This window comes from Dipodomys spectabilis, unplaced genomic scaffold, assembly GCF_019054845.1.
Source record: "Dipodomys spectabilis isolate Male_0828 unplaced genomic scaffold, ASM1905484v1 ptg000138l, whole genome shotgun sequence".
Lineage (NCBI taxonomy): Eukaryota > Metazoa > Chordata > Mammalia > Rodentia > Heteromyidae > Dipodomys > Dipodomys spectabilis.
The window spans coordinates 4,105,435-4,121,093 of record NW_024870815.1 but is presented as its reverse complement, the minus strand read 5'-3'; the positions used below and the strand labels follow the sequence as shown (position 1 = coordinate 4,121,093).

General features: G+C 40.8%; 1 protein-coding gene across 1 annotated transcript; it reads left to right on the top strand.

Annotated features, from left to right (window-relative positions):
* Positions 1-1,542: 1,542 nt before the first annotated feature.
* Positions 1,543-15,596, top strand: Amacr (alpha-methylacyl-CoA racemase). The gene is made up of 5 exons (XM_042690602.1): positions 1,543-1,810; positions 4,753-4,896; positions 5,868-6,028; positions 10,421-10,607; positions 14,749-15,596. The coding sequence occupies exons 1-5, from the start codon at positions 1,564-1,566 to the stop codon at positions 15,162-15,164; spliced, it is 1,155 nt and encodes a 384-aa protein (XP_042546536.1). The 5' UTR covers positions 1,543-1,563; the 3' UTR covers positions 15,165-15,596.
* The last annotated feature ends 63 nt before the right edge of the window (positions 15,597-15,659 follow it).

Here is a 15,659-nt window from a genome sequence, read left to right as displayed (position 1 = left end):
CCCCAGTAAGAATAGCCACCATTAAGAATATAAACAACAGATGTTGATGTGCATGTAGGGGGAATGGACTCCTAATACATTGTTGGTGGGAATGTGACCTTGTGAACACTCTGTGGCAAGCAATTTAGACATTCCTCTTTAAAAAAAAAAAAACTGAACATAGAACTACCCTATGTTCCAGCCATATCATTCTTGGGCATTTATCCCAAAGATTAAAAATCATGGTGCAATAAATACAATTGCATAACCCTGCTCATTGCTGCACTACTCACCATAGCCAAGTTAAGCAGTTTTACTTATCAGGAAGAATGACCTTTCTATTGTGATAATGTACAATTGTTACTTAACCTAAACTTTTGGCCTAGTGGAGGACAACAGATTAAGGGAGTATTAGGCTTGATCAAAGGCACATTTGATACAGACAGACAAGGAGAACTTTCAAAGATCAGGTTGCAGAGCTGCCTGTTCACAGTAGGAGTCAACTCATCACCAGAAAATCCCCAGAGCCCTGAGGTATCCTTGAACTCAATCAAGAGTATCTCACACTTGCCTAAAAGATTTTCGCTACAACTGTGCTGGATTCTGCCTTTGTGTTTTATCACCTGCCTTAAAATATAACCTGCTCATTTATAAAAGCTTAACACTGAGATTTTTCTGACACCTATTTCCACCTCTATTCAATTTCCTAGAGCTGCCAAAAATTACATCAGGCTACCTACACACAAACTTTTTTTTTTTTTTTTTGCCAGTCCTGGGGCTTGAACTCAGGCCCTGGGCACTGTCCCTGAGCTTCTTTTGCTCAAGACTAACACTTAAGTCACAGCAACACTTCCAGCTTTTTCTGTGTATGTGGTACTGAGGAATCAAACTCAGGGCTTCATGCATGTTAGGCAAGCACTCTACCACTAAGCCACCTTCCCAGACCCCAAACTTGATATTCTTGATATCAAGAATAGAAAGTGTGATTTGTACAAGTGGCTGGGCTATTCTGCACTTAAAAAAAAATTGAAGCGTCAGCTGACCAAAAAAATCAAAAAATAAAACTCTCATTTATCTTTGAAGAGTGATATCCTATTAAGACTGCTGCCTAGTGCACCTGGGAAGGAGTTCAGTGATTCTGGATGACACATCCGGGTGCAGAGCTAAGAAAGCAGTAGGACCCTGAAGCACACAGCGGAGTCTGCAGAAGTACCTCTGCACAGCGCTTCTCTCCAGTCGCTACCAGGGCCAGGGGTCACTGTGAGAATCGAAGCATCCTGAGAGGCCGGTGGCAAGCTTGAGCCCCCTAAGTCACCGGTGCAATTGAGCACTTCAAGGTGGAGCACTGCAGAGTAGCAGAGGAGGATTCGGGAGCCAAGACAGGCAGTGCGCCACGCCAGTGCGCACGCGCCGGTGGGGAGGAGGGCGGGGGAGGAGGGCGGGGGGGGGGGAGGGGGGCGGAGCGGAGGGGCCGGCGCTGGTGCCGGCTCGGGTGCAGGCGCGGCGCCGGCCGGCCGGCCGGGCCTATTTAGGCCGGCCCAGGTCTGGGTGGGGGTGCGGTCTTCTTCCGGGGCGGGGGGCACCATGTCGCTGCGGGGTGTCAGGGTCGTGGAGCTGGCCGGCCTGGCCCCGGGTCCGTTCTGCGGGATGGTGCTGGCGGACTTCGGGGCGCAGGTGGTGCGCGTGGACCGCCCCGGGTCCCAGGGCGACGTGAGCCGCCTGGGCCGGGGCAAGCGCTCGCTGGTGCTGGACCTGAAGCAGCCGCGCGGGGCGGCGGTGCTGCGGCGCCTGTGCGCGGGCGCCGACGTGCTGCTGGAGCCCTTCCGCCACGGTGAGCGTGCGCGTGCGCGGGCCGGGCCGCGGTGAGCTTGCGCGGGTCCCGGCCGTGCGCGGGGCGGGCCGCAGTGAGCATGCGCGGCCCCGGCCCCGGTGAGCATGCGCGGCCCCGGCCCCGGTGAGCATGCGCGGCCCCGGCCCCGGCCCCGGCGGCCCCTTCGCAACCCGTCTAGGCCATCTGCTGGCATCTCGGGTGCTGTAACTCTCCTCGCTTGACACGACCTTCTCCCGAGCTTGAGTCTGGGATGCGGCCGTCTCCTTGGTTCTCCTTTGGCTTCTAACTCGTCGCTACCCCTTCCCTATTTCCCCTTCCCCTTCCCTCCTCTCTCCCTTTCTTCCTTTGCGCTCTCTCTCTCTCTCTCTCTCTCTCTCTCTCTCTTCTTCCCTCCCACTTTCTTCTTCTCCCTCTGCCCGCCTCCTCTTTCTTTTCTCTGTTTTCTCTCTCCCATGTCTCTCTACCTCCCATTATTAATTATTCGAGCGCCTGAATCTTAGGTGTATCTAGTGGAAGTCGTAGATTCTCTGGCTGGGAAACTGCAATGTAGGAACAAATCATGTATGTTTTTGGGGTGCTCTAGTTTTCCAAAGCAATCCATGGATCTCGCTTCACCTTCTCTACCTTAAATGCTGGGCCTTCCCAAGCTCCAGCTTCAAGCTCATTTTATTTACTTCGCCTTCGGCTCCCACGAGTCTCCTGATCCATTCCCATTGCTCACATTTTATAGACAGATAAACAACTATAACAACTTGTCCTTAACTGCTATACCACTTGAGCCATGCATGCAGCCAGGTTCAGCCTGGACTGGAACCTCCATCTTCTGGTCTCCAATTCCCGATCATCGGGGATTACAGACTGAACCACAGTTATCTGGCCTTCCTTTCCTCCTTTCTGTATTAGTGTGACCTCAGGGAGTGCGGCTATTCGCCCGGCTGTCAGAATCAGAATCCTGTGCTCCAGTCTTCTTTTTCTTGCACTGATAGCAAGCTACTCATTCTTCCTCCTTACCATGCCTTGGAATTCTTTCTTGCCACTCTAATGCAACCAACTTTGATGCTGCTACAGCCTTTTAAACTGGTATTTGAGTTTTATCCATTTTCAGATAGCAAAGGGAGTAATCTTGTTGAAGTACTAGTCCAAAGGATTGCCTAGTAGATAGCAGAGAAGCAGTAAATTTGGCCAATGAATGGAATTCCAGTAGGATACTAGACATTGTCAGCACAACTAGTTTAGCCCTCAGCCATAGCTGAGCACTTGAAGCACAATTAGTATCATATCATAATGTCCTATTTAAAGATGAAGGCGAATGAGCATAATTAAGTAGTCTGTCTTGTAATGAACTAGAAGCTACTATTGTAAAGGTTTTGACTAAAGGCAAAAAGTTTATAAGATACTGCTGCTGTTACAAATAAGAACATAGCAAGTTGGGTAGGCTGAAAGAGAAGTTCAACTCATTGTAAGTGGCTAATTCAACCATAATTTTAATCATGAGTAGGCCTCAGTGGCAGGGAAATAGTTTTTATTAATGGTATTAGTTAATCCATCTACCTACCTATCCACACAAACAAGTAGATACATAGAAGATAGATCCATGTATACTCGTAAAATCTAGATTGGTGGATGACTAGATCACTTCTATGTTTTGTCATATTATTAGAGCTACCAATCCTACACAATTTGTGTGTGTGTGTGTGTGTGTTGGTCCTAGGGCTTGAACTCAGGGCCTGTAGTCTGTCCCTGAGCTTTTTTGATCAAGGCTATCACTACACCACTTGAGCCACAAGTAGTTATTTGGAGGTAAGAGTGTCATGGACTTTCCTGCCCAGGTTGGCTTTGGGCTTTGATCCTTAGTAGATAAGATAGTAGGCATGAGCCATCATCCCCAGATAATTCTGACTACTTTTAATCCCTATATATTTCAGATGTCAGTTATCTTGGTTTTGTGCAATAAAATATACTTGTTAATAGTCTGTGACCTTTCAGGTGGCTCTTGTAACTAATCTTTCTTTCCATGGAACTTCATGAGACTTTTGTGAAGGTACTTGAGGGACCCAGGGAACAAGCATGCTCTCAGTCCTGGAAGATGAGTATATATCTGTATACAAGGACAGCATGAGAGAGGAAGTGGTAGGCACTAGAGTGAGCATGGGAAGGGAAAAAAAAGAAAATTCCTTTGAGATTGCTTGGGTATGCCTCCAGTGCCAGAAGACACATCCAGGGGCAGAAGCCACACATTCCAGAGGAGGGACCTCATTCTGGGGGCCCTGACCTACTGGAAACCTGCTGTAAGCTGTCAACCTAAATGATAGAGCTTCTCCAAATAAATACCATTTATTTGGGAACAGATGAGCACTGCAATGAGAATATTATGCAATAGCAAACTGACCATGTTCAGAAAGCATAAGGCCTGTACTGGGGCTTGAATTCAAGGCCTTGGGTTTTTGTACTAGAGCTTGAATTCATGGCCTCAGGTTTTCTGTTTGGCTTTTGTTTGGCCGGTGCTCTACCACTTGAGCCACACCCCTACTTTCACAAGGGGAAGTTTTTGAAGATAAAATGAAGATTACATAAAATACGGTAAAACGCTAATCTTTGACTAGAATATGAGGTGAAGCCCTTGATGAACAAATGTCCCTACAAAAGTTTTATTTGTATAAGATTGCAGTGGCCCTTAGATAAGGTTATATAAGGTAGTCTTCTGTGAAGAGTTCTTCTTAGGCATTCGTGCATGAGATCACCTTCCTTCATAACTCCCCAGCTTTATTTTTTATTAGAGGTTAATGAAAGAGCCTCTATTTCAAGTTTCATAAAGCTACAATGAATGTTTAGTAGTATTACTGGTAAGAGTAACATTTTATGGTAACTTTAGAGAAGGAATCATCTCCATCTTCAATTTATCCTCTTTAAAAAAAAAAAAGAATTATTCTATTTTTCTTAAGGTGTCATGGAAAATCTGCATCTTGGGCCAGACATTATGCTGCAGGAAAATCCAAAGCTTATCTACGCCAGGCTCACTGGATTTGGTCAGTCAGGAAGTTACTCTAAGTCTGCTGGCCATGACATCAACTATTTGGCTTTGTCAGGTATGTTGAAAAATAATTTTTCTACTTTTTAAGTATATCCCCAATCATGATTTACAGTTACATAGTTTAATGAAAATTTTTAATAGTGAAGGTTTAAATACTTACCAGAATAAATGAGGAGAGCGTGGTGGTTTAATATCGGTTTGGATTCTTAGAACAGTCATTCTCAAGCTTTTTCTCCATCTCAACCCATTTAAGAGGTAATAGATGCTTGCTAGAAAAATTTCTTCACTACATTTGTGAAGTCAGTTTTCAGACAAGCCTCTGTAAGGACACAAGCAAGTCTGTGTTAGTAGGAATGATTACTATATAGTCTGAAAACATTGATATAGTTTAATTCAGACATTGCTCCATAAGAATTACTTTCTGAGTCATTGTTTCCAAATTCTATGGACATTAGAAAAAGCTCATAGTTTTCAGGTCCCACTGTTACTTTATTAGGATTTTTGCCTATGAGAGCGTGTCTTAGAATGTCCTAATTCTAGACTTGTAAGAACTCTGTGTTGTTGACTACAAGTAATCTCTTTTTTTTCTGTGAATATTCATTTAAAGAGTGAGGAAACTAGGTGAATATAAAATTCACTTTTTTATCAATTAAAAAAATGAATCACTTTTTAACATATGAATCTTTTCTTATGTCTCTTTTTAGTAAGAATGAGAATGCATTATACTGTTTTAAAGCTACACAATCAAATTCATAGAAATATTTTTATTCCCCTCCTCCAAAATCAATGAATGAAAACTTGGCTATAACATTTGAGAGTATTAGTTGGGATAAAGATTTTGAAAAACAAAAAAATACAGAGATGCTTTTAAGGGAGAGCTTGCTTAAAAGTAGACTGTGTGAGTTTGAATTTTAAAAAGCATTTTGTACTAGCTTTCATTCAGATCAGTGACTAGATATTTGCTATTCCTGTAAGAGTTCATGTATTTTCCTTTAAGAGACACTGAATTTGTTTTTAACGGTGTAGGTGTCTTGTCAAAAATTGGCAGAAGTGGTGAGAACCCTTATGCACCATTGAATCTCCTGGCGGACTTTGGAGGTGGTGGGCTCATGTGTGCATTGGGCATCATGATGGCTCTCTTTGAACGCACAAAATCTGGCAAAGGCCAGGTCATTGATGCAAACATGGTAAGTATTAATTGAGAGCAATAGTAGGCCTGCTGCTTGTTCTTGAGTATGATACATGGCTACCTCAAATAGTTTTCTGAGTAAGAAAAGAGAAAAACCAGGCTTAAAGTTTGAATCCTACTCAGCGAGGTATCCTTTCCTTTAAAAGAACTTTACATTGCCCAAACTATCAGAATGTCATATTGCAGTCACCTGTTGAGTCAACTCTCTCTGTATGTTCTGTGACTCATCTCCAATCTAATGCTAGACTTAAAGGATATTCCAGATATAAATTCACTGGGACTTAGTGATGGATTAGCAGATAGGGAAGAGGTAGGGAATCAAATATGGTGTCTATATTTCTGGATCTGATGATCTGATGGATGGCTGTGCTAGCCTCCTAAGGGAAGACTGCTGAGGGATGAGGCGGGTGGATCCTAGTCAGGAGCACATGCGGCTAACTTCCTTCCTCCTAGTTCTGCCATCTACTAGCTGTGATCTTGAGAGGAATTTGATTATACCCCAGTTTGTCTTATAAAACAAATAATAACATTTATTCTGAACTTAAGTTCTTTTGCAAAGCAGATAATAATACTGCAGCATTGTTAGAGAAGTAAATGAATTTGTACGTTGTTCAGTGTGTATATACTGCCCAGAGTAGAGCAGGCACTCTGTGTTAGTTGCTATGACTTGTTTTTTTTTTTTTCCCCCTAAAGTAAAGAAATTCAGTTTTGCTCATGTCAAGTCTAAAGTGACTCTCTGATATCCAGGTGGGATAGTTAAGATTAGAGACTGAAAGCAGATTTTGGAGTCATTTGGGAAGAATCTGGGAACCAGGTGAGACTGTGGTCCCCTAGGGAAAGAACAGAACAGCAGTGTGTAAAGAGTGGGTAGGCAGATGAAGAAAAGCCAGGGCTGAGAAAGGCCAAGTGGACAACCAGAAGGAAATGTTGTTATCACAGAAAGAAGGAGAAAGGATGCTGAGGAAGAGTGTCAGATCAAATGTCAGTGGATACCCCAAGAGCTTAAAGACAGAGTGGTGCAAATTGAATAACGTACTGGTGACTGCAAAGTCCATCTCACCTTGAAATCTCCTCAGCTCACAGGTGACTGATTGCTTCCTTTTTCTTCTTTACAGATGAACCATACTCAACCCTGTCCTGTGTCTGTGTCTTGTAATGCCTTCATGTGGTACAGACCACATTATCTTTTTTTTTTGTCCATCTATGGAGTGTATTTCAGGAAGCTGCCCCTGGCCAGTCATAGCTGCAGCCTGAAATAGTAACAGCAGCACCAGCTTCACACTGCACCACCAAGTCAGGAATTGGAGTCTCACTAATGGCTCCCTTCCTTTAAACACACAACTTCTTGGGCATAGGGGCTGCTTCTTTGAAAATTTTAAGGCCTCAGGGGCTAACTGCCTTCTTCCAAAGCTGGAGGCTGAAAGGGTCAGAAGCCCTGCTCTATAGAGATTCAGCCCCAAGTCCCTCTCCTTCCTCCCTGAACACAATCTGTGCCACCCAAAGAAATCAGCTAAGAACAGGAAAGGGACCTTCAAAGGCTCCATACTCATCCAGTTACAGATGGACAATTTATTAAATATATATGATTGATCCTCTGTAGTCAAATATAGAAGGTATCTAATCAGAATTACTTAAGGATTAGAAGATACTGAGGTTTTAGCATATGTGAAAGTGTGCTTTTTAAGAGTGCATGCTGGCATTAGAAGATCTTTAGTGCTGGCTAATTACTCAAGGTCAGAAGGGCAGCACATCACATTTACCACTTTCTTAGTGCTGTGAGTGCTTGAGAAGCTGATTAGGGAGAAGTAGGTGCCTGTTTATAGCCCAGGGTTTTAACAGCCAGAATCTTTGGCCCAGGCAGTCCTGGGATGAAGTGAAGTCTATCTTTTAATAAGGCTGCTTGGTGTTTTTTAAAACTATGGGCTTAAAAAGCAGACAAATAAGAAATATACTCATTATCTTACTCCTATAACTGTAACCTCTCTGTACAGTATCTTTACAATAAAAATATACTATATCAAGTATTTGTTGAATGGACTAAGAATTAAAGACTAAAGTCAGAAAAAAAAACAGACAAATGAACAAATGTGGAAATATGGGGTGGATAGTTTTGCTAACATCTAGGAAGACTACCTGATCTGGGGATACTGTTAATTGCACGCAGGCCATTGGCTTACATGATGAAAATGGTATAAAATGTTGGTGGACACTGAGGTTGCTGTTTGCCTGTGTCACGTAGCTCTCAACAGGCTGTAGGCATGGCATGTGGGTGGATATGGGGAGTAATATGGACCAAGTGCTGGAGTAGCCACAGCCACTCAACATAGCTGATGAAAGGATTAGTACTGCTATGTCTCTTATTCCTTGGCCCATTGTGATGCTCAGTGCATTTCATTGATGAAATAGAACCGATTTGTTCAAGGTTAACTCAGAATCTAAAAACTTTCCACAGTCTTTAACCTGAATGTGAGTCAGATAATCAGTATTTAGAACTCTCTTGTGAAAATTGTGACTATATTACTTGCTTTGAGTACACTTGGTTATATCTCAGTTGACTTTGTGGTGGGGCCCAGACCTGAGCAGAAAACAAGAGCTTGGTTTATAGTGGGTACAAACTTGTTAGGAATTTTAGGAGCAACCCCAAATTAAGACTCATGTAGAACAGTAGTTCTTAAACTTGTATGTCAACTGCAAAGACAAAGGGGAACCTTTTAAGTTTAGTAATGAAAGCAAATGAACTGAGTTTTTGTTGTGTCAGAATTTAGTCTAAGACACATCTAATTATGAATTTAGCATAAGTATATATTTAAAACAGTGGACATATGTATATGTCACTGTGTGTGTGTGTGTGTGTGTAAAAATATGGTTGTGTTAAGATTTTTGTAATCCAGACTCAAAAATAAGCATCACTTGTACAGGCCACTTACACAAAGGCAAGTACAAATCAGGCTCTGTGTACCATTAAGTGATATTAAGTAATATCTATGTACACAGTGACGAACGTGGTGATGATAAATGTCACAACCATAAGTTCAGGCACACCTGAGATTTCAAGACAATTTAAAAAGCCACGATGAATCCAAAGAAGTACTTTGTGTTTGTCTCACAGCCAGTAACTGAGAAATTTCATGCTTACTCAGATGAAACCTTTTCTTGGAAACTCAGGAACAATAATGTAAAAATGGTCATCTCCTTGCGACATTAAAATCATGAGAATTATAAAAACCTGTGAGGATAGAAAGTTTCCTGTGTAAGAGGCCAGTGCTGCTGGCCTTTGGTCTTGAGCTTATAATAACCATAGCTGTGACACTACTGGTCTTGTTATTGCACGGTTCAGCGGAAAGTTAGCATTCTTGAGCTAAGTGGGCAGCCTTATCCACCTGCCATCCATACTGGTAATGCTTATTTAGTAACCTATTAGTGATCATTAAAAATAAGATATATTAAATACTGGTATATAGTTTTCTTGGGATTGAAATCTAGTTAGAATAGGCTAAAGTTACCTGTAATGTGATTTACCTATAAAGTATAATGCTTTTCTTCGAATATTGTTTATGAGTTGTTTTTACTCATAAAAATGGGTAGATTTTCGGGGCTGGGAAGGTGGCTCAGTGGTAGAGCGCTTGCCTTGCATGCCTGAGGCCCTGAGTTCGATTCCTCAGCACCACATAAGCAAAAAGAAAAAAGCCGGAAGTGGCGCTGTGGCTCAAGTGGTAGAGCGCTAGCCTTGAGCTGAAGAGCTGATGGACAGTGCCCAGGCCCAGAGTTCAGGCCCCACGACTGGACCCCCCAAAAAAAAAAAAGGGTAGATTTTCACAATACCTTTGATGTATTTATAACTTCTTATCATGGCAAGTTTGAACATACAGAAAATAATATAGTAAATTTCCATGTACCTTTATGTAGCTTCAGAAGTCATCAAATTTTGCCTTTTACCTGAGAATAACAACAGTAATTCCAAGTTTCAAAGCATTTCTTTTTTTTTTTTTTTTTGGGTCCAGTCGTGAGGCCTGAACTCTGGGCCTGGGCGCTGTCCCTCAGCTCTTCAGCTCAAGGCTAGCGCTCTACCACTTGAGCCACAGCGCCACTTCCGGCTTTTTTCTTTTTGCTTATGTGGTGCTGAGGAATCGAACCCAGGGCCTCGAGCATGCAAGGCAAGCACTCTGCCACTGAGCCACCTTCCCAGCCCTCAAAGCATTTCTTGACCTGAACAATTTTATTCTATCGTCAAACCCCGTTGTGGAAATACTTCAGAAGTTGTAGATTTTGATACAAGTGGTCATCTACTTTAAGGTAAACGGTGTTATCTCCAATTACAAACCTCAATAGACACTAAACCTGTTTTTTGCTTGAATTGCCTGGATTTATGATGTGTTCTGCTTCTTCAAAGGTGGAAGGAACAGCATATCTAAGTTCTTTTCTGTGGAAAACTGAACAAGTGGGATTGTGGACACAGCCTCGAGGACAGAACTTGTTAGATGGTGGGGCACCATTCTACAGAACTTACAAGACAGCCGATGGGCGCTACATGGCTGTTGGAGCAATAGAACCCCAGTTCTACCAGCTGATGGTCAAAGGTTGGTAACCACCCAGGCTTGCACCCCCCTTCTGCTGTGGGTGCTCTTTAGCTTCTATTTGAGGACCTTTTTAAATTCTGTATCTCTTCATGTATATCTGATTTTCTGATTCATCTGATTAATCTAACAATAGCCATCAGTGTATTTTTTTGTGTGAGGGCACTTTCTCTATCTTTTGACTGGCACTATAAAATAACTCCGAATTTTAAGAAATAGCAGTCCCTTTTGAGAGATGGATATTCAGGGCTTTTATTACATTTCATACCAAGAGTGATGAATTGTTACCTTGTGCTTATATGCCAGGGTCTTTCTTATTCTTCCCCAGCTCTTTTGCTTTGATAGATGTCTCTTACGGTACAGTGTCAGGTGTCACTGGAGCATTGGGAGGCTTTCAATAGTGAGGTTCTGTTGGCTAATGCTACCGTCACTTGCTGCCTCTGTCATTTGCTTGTCTTAAAAATTCCTGTCTTTGGGTACGCTGCCACAGCAGGCAGGAATATTTAACATCTCTTCCTTAAATAAAACAATTGAACTGGTGTTATTTGTCCCTGTGATATGTTTAAATTTGAAGTTCCTTCTGAAGATAATTTATTATCTGAGAAATTTTAAAATATACTCCAAGCCAGGTGCTGGTGGCTCTCACCTATAATCTTAGCTACTCAGAAGGCTAAGATCTGAAGATTAGGATTTGAAGCCAACCTCGGCAGAAAAGACTGTGAGACTTCTATCTCTATTTATCCCCCCCCAAAAAAAATAAACTAGAAGGGGAACTGTAGAATGCTAGCCTTGAGCAAAAAAGCTCAGGGACAGCATGCGGACCCTGAGTTCAAACCCCAGGACCAGCACTATAAAATAAAATAAAGTACTCTGAAGAAGCTAGGTGTTGGTAGCCCACACCTATAATCCTAGCTACTCAGGAGGCTGACATCTAGAGAGCAGGAATAGTGTCACCACAAAACTCACCGGTCTTACTAAAATTCACCTTATTGAGATGTGTTTAGATTTTTTATTTTATTTTAGGGTAAAGATGCTGTACAGAGGGGTTACGGTTACATGAATAAGGGAATGAGTGCATTTCTCGTTGAACATTGTTACCCCTCCTTTGTCTCCTATATCCCTTCCTCCCCCCTTTCTCTCCCCCGCCCCCCAATCAAGTTGTAAAGTTCATTTCTTACATAGTGTCTTTGAGTCTCATTGATTTTTATTGCAGACTTTGAAGGGTAATGAAGAAGTTGTATCTGACAGGCTTTTCTTTAAATTTCTGTTCTCATTGCTATTTGATGGGCACTGATTGTTGAAGGGCCTTATTCTGCTATTCCAAATGTGGCCTCCTCTCTTTGATGTATCTTCCTCTCATTTAAAAATATATGATTGTTCATTGAATGTCTGCACTCTACCTCAACAATTAAACCATCATAGAAATGTTACAAATGATGCAAGACCTTTCCCCCCATAGTTTATTTCCTTAAACTCTTCCACTCCTGAGTACCTTCTTCTTATGGGTTTTCTCCTCTGAGCCTAAGCTTTGTAATCCCTTTTATTTTTCCCACATCAATGGGTGATAGAAGGGAGTTTCTTTTTTGACATGTCCATACGTGTGTACAATACACTTTGACAGACTCACTCCCTCTGTTATTCTCCCTCTTCCCCTTACTCCCTTCTCAAACTAATTTCAACAAGCTTCATTGTTCCATTTTCACACATAGACATCAGTATTTTGGCCTTGGACATCTATTCTCACTCTCCACATTCACCTTTTCCCCTCCCACTAGTAGCTACACTCTAGAAAGGACTTGTTTTACATTCCTATCACTCAGTTTTCTAGTATTTGCTAATCAAAGGGATGTCACTGTGGTATTTCACACGTGGAAATCAGTATTTTAATCAGATTAACTCACCCTGTATGCTCTCCCCATCCCTACTACCCTTCCTTATTACACAGCTTTCGTTGGTTTTCATTTTGCTATGTGCATTCATGGAAGCAATATATTTTGGTGTTGCTCATCCTCTAACTCCTTGGATTCTTTTAGTCCCCTCTCTTTACATCCTTGACCTTTTGTGATAGCCTTGACATGACCTGCCCTCTCCAAAGTTCCTGAGATTTTCAGTTTCAGGAGGCATAGTTTGTTAATAAGCTGTTACATAATACATATAGTCCAGGCCAAAATGCCCTACCATTGTATTGTTTTTACTCTATTATAACTAATGCTTTAACTTATCACATATAACTTCTCTCTCAGCCAAACCTACTGCATAAACCCCAGGGCAATAACGATTTTGTTGAAGTGGTACTAATTATATACCCTTAGGCTCTGAGATTTTTTTGAGGTTATGCTTCAATTTAGCTCTTCATTAACTAACCATAAATACACAAGTTTTTAAAAAGATACAAACTTCACTGTACTGTGTGGCTGCTGTTTTGTGGAGCAAATGAATCTGTAAACAGAACTTGTGATGATTGAGGATTAAGATTTGTAGTGCAATCAAGTAAACAATTGGAAACTTTGAAAAGTTTTTTTTTAATTCAAAATTTAATGTATTATCTAATTTCTTTTTTCTTTTGTGTTTTTTCTTTTCTTTTTCCTGTGGTTTATCCCCTGTTGTCACTGTATTTGATTTTGGTACCCAGAGTATTGTATTATATTTATCTGGAAAGGAGACAACCAAATAGTGAGACAAAGGACAGAGTGCAAAGCAATGCAACAGTGATGCTCACAAGACAATATGTTGGAAATGAACAGAATATGTTGGGAAAGTGGGAGGAAAATGAGGGAAGGGGTAACAAGTTTGACAAGAAATCTACTCACTACCTTACATATGTAACTGTACATTACCATGACAATACAATTTTTAAAAATATTATTAAAAATATACAATATAACAAATATTGGCAAGGTTGTAGAGAATTGGAAACATCTGTGTTATTGGTAGGATATAAGGTCTCACAACTGCCGTAGAAAATGATATGACAGTACCTCAAAAACGATATGTAGAATCACTATGTGATCCAAGGATTCTGCTTCTGGGCATATAATCAAAAGGATTAAAATCAGGGACTCTAACAGATAATTGTAAGCCTGAATTCATGGGAGCATTCACAATAGTCAAGAAGCAGAAGCAATTTAAGAGTTCATTGACAGATAAATGGATAAACAAAATGGTATATACATGAAATGGAACATTAAGCAGTTTTAATAAGGAAGGAAATTGTGACATGAAGCAATCTGAATAAAACTTGAGGAAATTATTCTATGTGACATTACTCTCTTATCAAAAAATTAAATTCAGGAAGATAGACATGCTCAGATCATTTACATCAGACTCCAGGCAGGAAAAATAATCCGAAAACATTTTATAATGAGCTGTTTATGTAACATATTGAGTACTGATTGGCAACAAAAATGATAGTTATATGGATAAGCTTTCATGCAGAATAAAGTCTAAAAATCTTAGTCTCAGCTGCCTACCTGTACTTTACTACTACACAGCCTGCCAGGCTCTTAGTTCACCAACAAAAAGTGCAAGGGATATTACTTAGGGATACCAATCTTGAATTTAATCATTTATCTTGGCTGAGATAGTCATGTGTAAAATTGCTCAATTTGTATTTTTTTATAGGTCTTGGGTACATTATATAAAAGGTGGAGTGATTTTAATTCAATAAGACAGATAATTCTATCTGAGAAAATTTTATTTGTGAAAATCTTACAGAAGAGAAATCAATTTCTGGGAAACTAGGCCATTGAAAACAGACTACTTTTGCAGAAATGTCAATAAATAGCACATGACAGTGACACAGCTGGTTTCAAGTCACTGTGGCCACCACCATCACTTGTGCTCTTTCGGCCATTGGTTCCAACTTCAAATTGACCATAATTTTTTTCTACTAATTTGAGAAACCCTACAGAACATTTTATTTTGGATACAATGGCAAGCCCAAAATTCATTTACATTGAATATCCCTCTACCCAAATCATAATTTTTTAAATTACAGACTTAAAAAATATATTGTTATTATAAAGGTGATCTACATGGGTTACAGTTACAAAAACCAGGCAATGAGTACATATCTTTTTGGACAGTGTCACTCCTTCCCGCACCAAAGCATAATAACGTAAAAAACTGTATTTTTCCCTCTCAGGACTTGGTCTAAAGTCTGATGAACTTCCCCCCCAGATGAGTACAACTGATTGGCCAGAAATGAAAAAGAAATTTGCAGAGGCATTTGCAAAGAAGACCAAAGAAGAATGGTGTAAGATCTTTGATGGCATAGATGCATGTGTGACCCCTGTGCTGACCTTTGATGAGGTCACCCATCACAGTCACAACAAAGGACGCGGTTCATTCATCACCAACGAGGAGAAGCATGTGAGTCCTGGTCCTGCACCTCTGCTGTCCAGAACCCCAGCTGTCCCTTCTGCCAAAAGGGATCCTTTGGTAGGAGAACATACTGAAGAGGTACTCAAAGAATTTGGATTCAACCAGGAAGAGATCGATCAGCTCAACGCAGATAGAATCATTGAAAATAAGAAGATAAAACTAAACTCCAACTTGTAGGCACTAAAGTGAATTTGAATGTCACATTTACACATATAATTGTATGTATGGAAATATGGAAGAAAAGTAATGAACTGATGAATTATTGTAATCCAGGAACAACTGGTGACTAATTCTACACTCATGATTGCATTCTAAGAAGGATTATCAGTAATTTAGGGTTAAACATTTATTTTTGCAACATTGGTGTTTGAATTTAGGGCCTCATTTGTTAGGCAGGCACTCATCACTTGAACCATGCCTCCAGCATGCTTTAAAACATTTTATGCACTTCATATTAATTTGTGTCAGGTTTCCTGCCTTCACTTTTACTTGATAAAGCATATTTGTTGATATTAAAATGCTTATAACATAGTTTAAAATAATTAGTATAACACATTTCTATTAAATAAAGCCTCTATCTTCTGAAAGTAAACTGTGCTTTTAAGTTTACAGTGGTTTTCGAGAAAGCTTTCTTTGCATATTTAAATAGCATTTTCTGATGCATTGGAATAT

Excerpts from the sequence above, each read along its gene's own strand:
- Amacr (XM_042690602.1), top strand. The coding sequence starts at position 1,564 with ATGTCGCTGCGGGGTGTCAGGGTCGTGGAGCTGGCCGGCCTGGCCCCG. Across the intron at positions 4,897-5,867 it reads CAACTATTTGGCTTTGTCAG|GTGTCTTGTCAAAAATTGGC; the intron begins GTATGTTGAAAA and ends TTAACGGTGTAG. Across the intron at positions 6,029-10,420 it reads AGGTCATTGATGCAAACATG|GTGGAAGGAACAGCATATCT; the intron begins GTAAGTATTAAT and ends GCTTCTTCAAAG.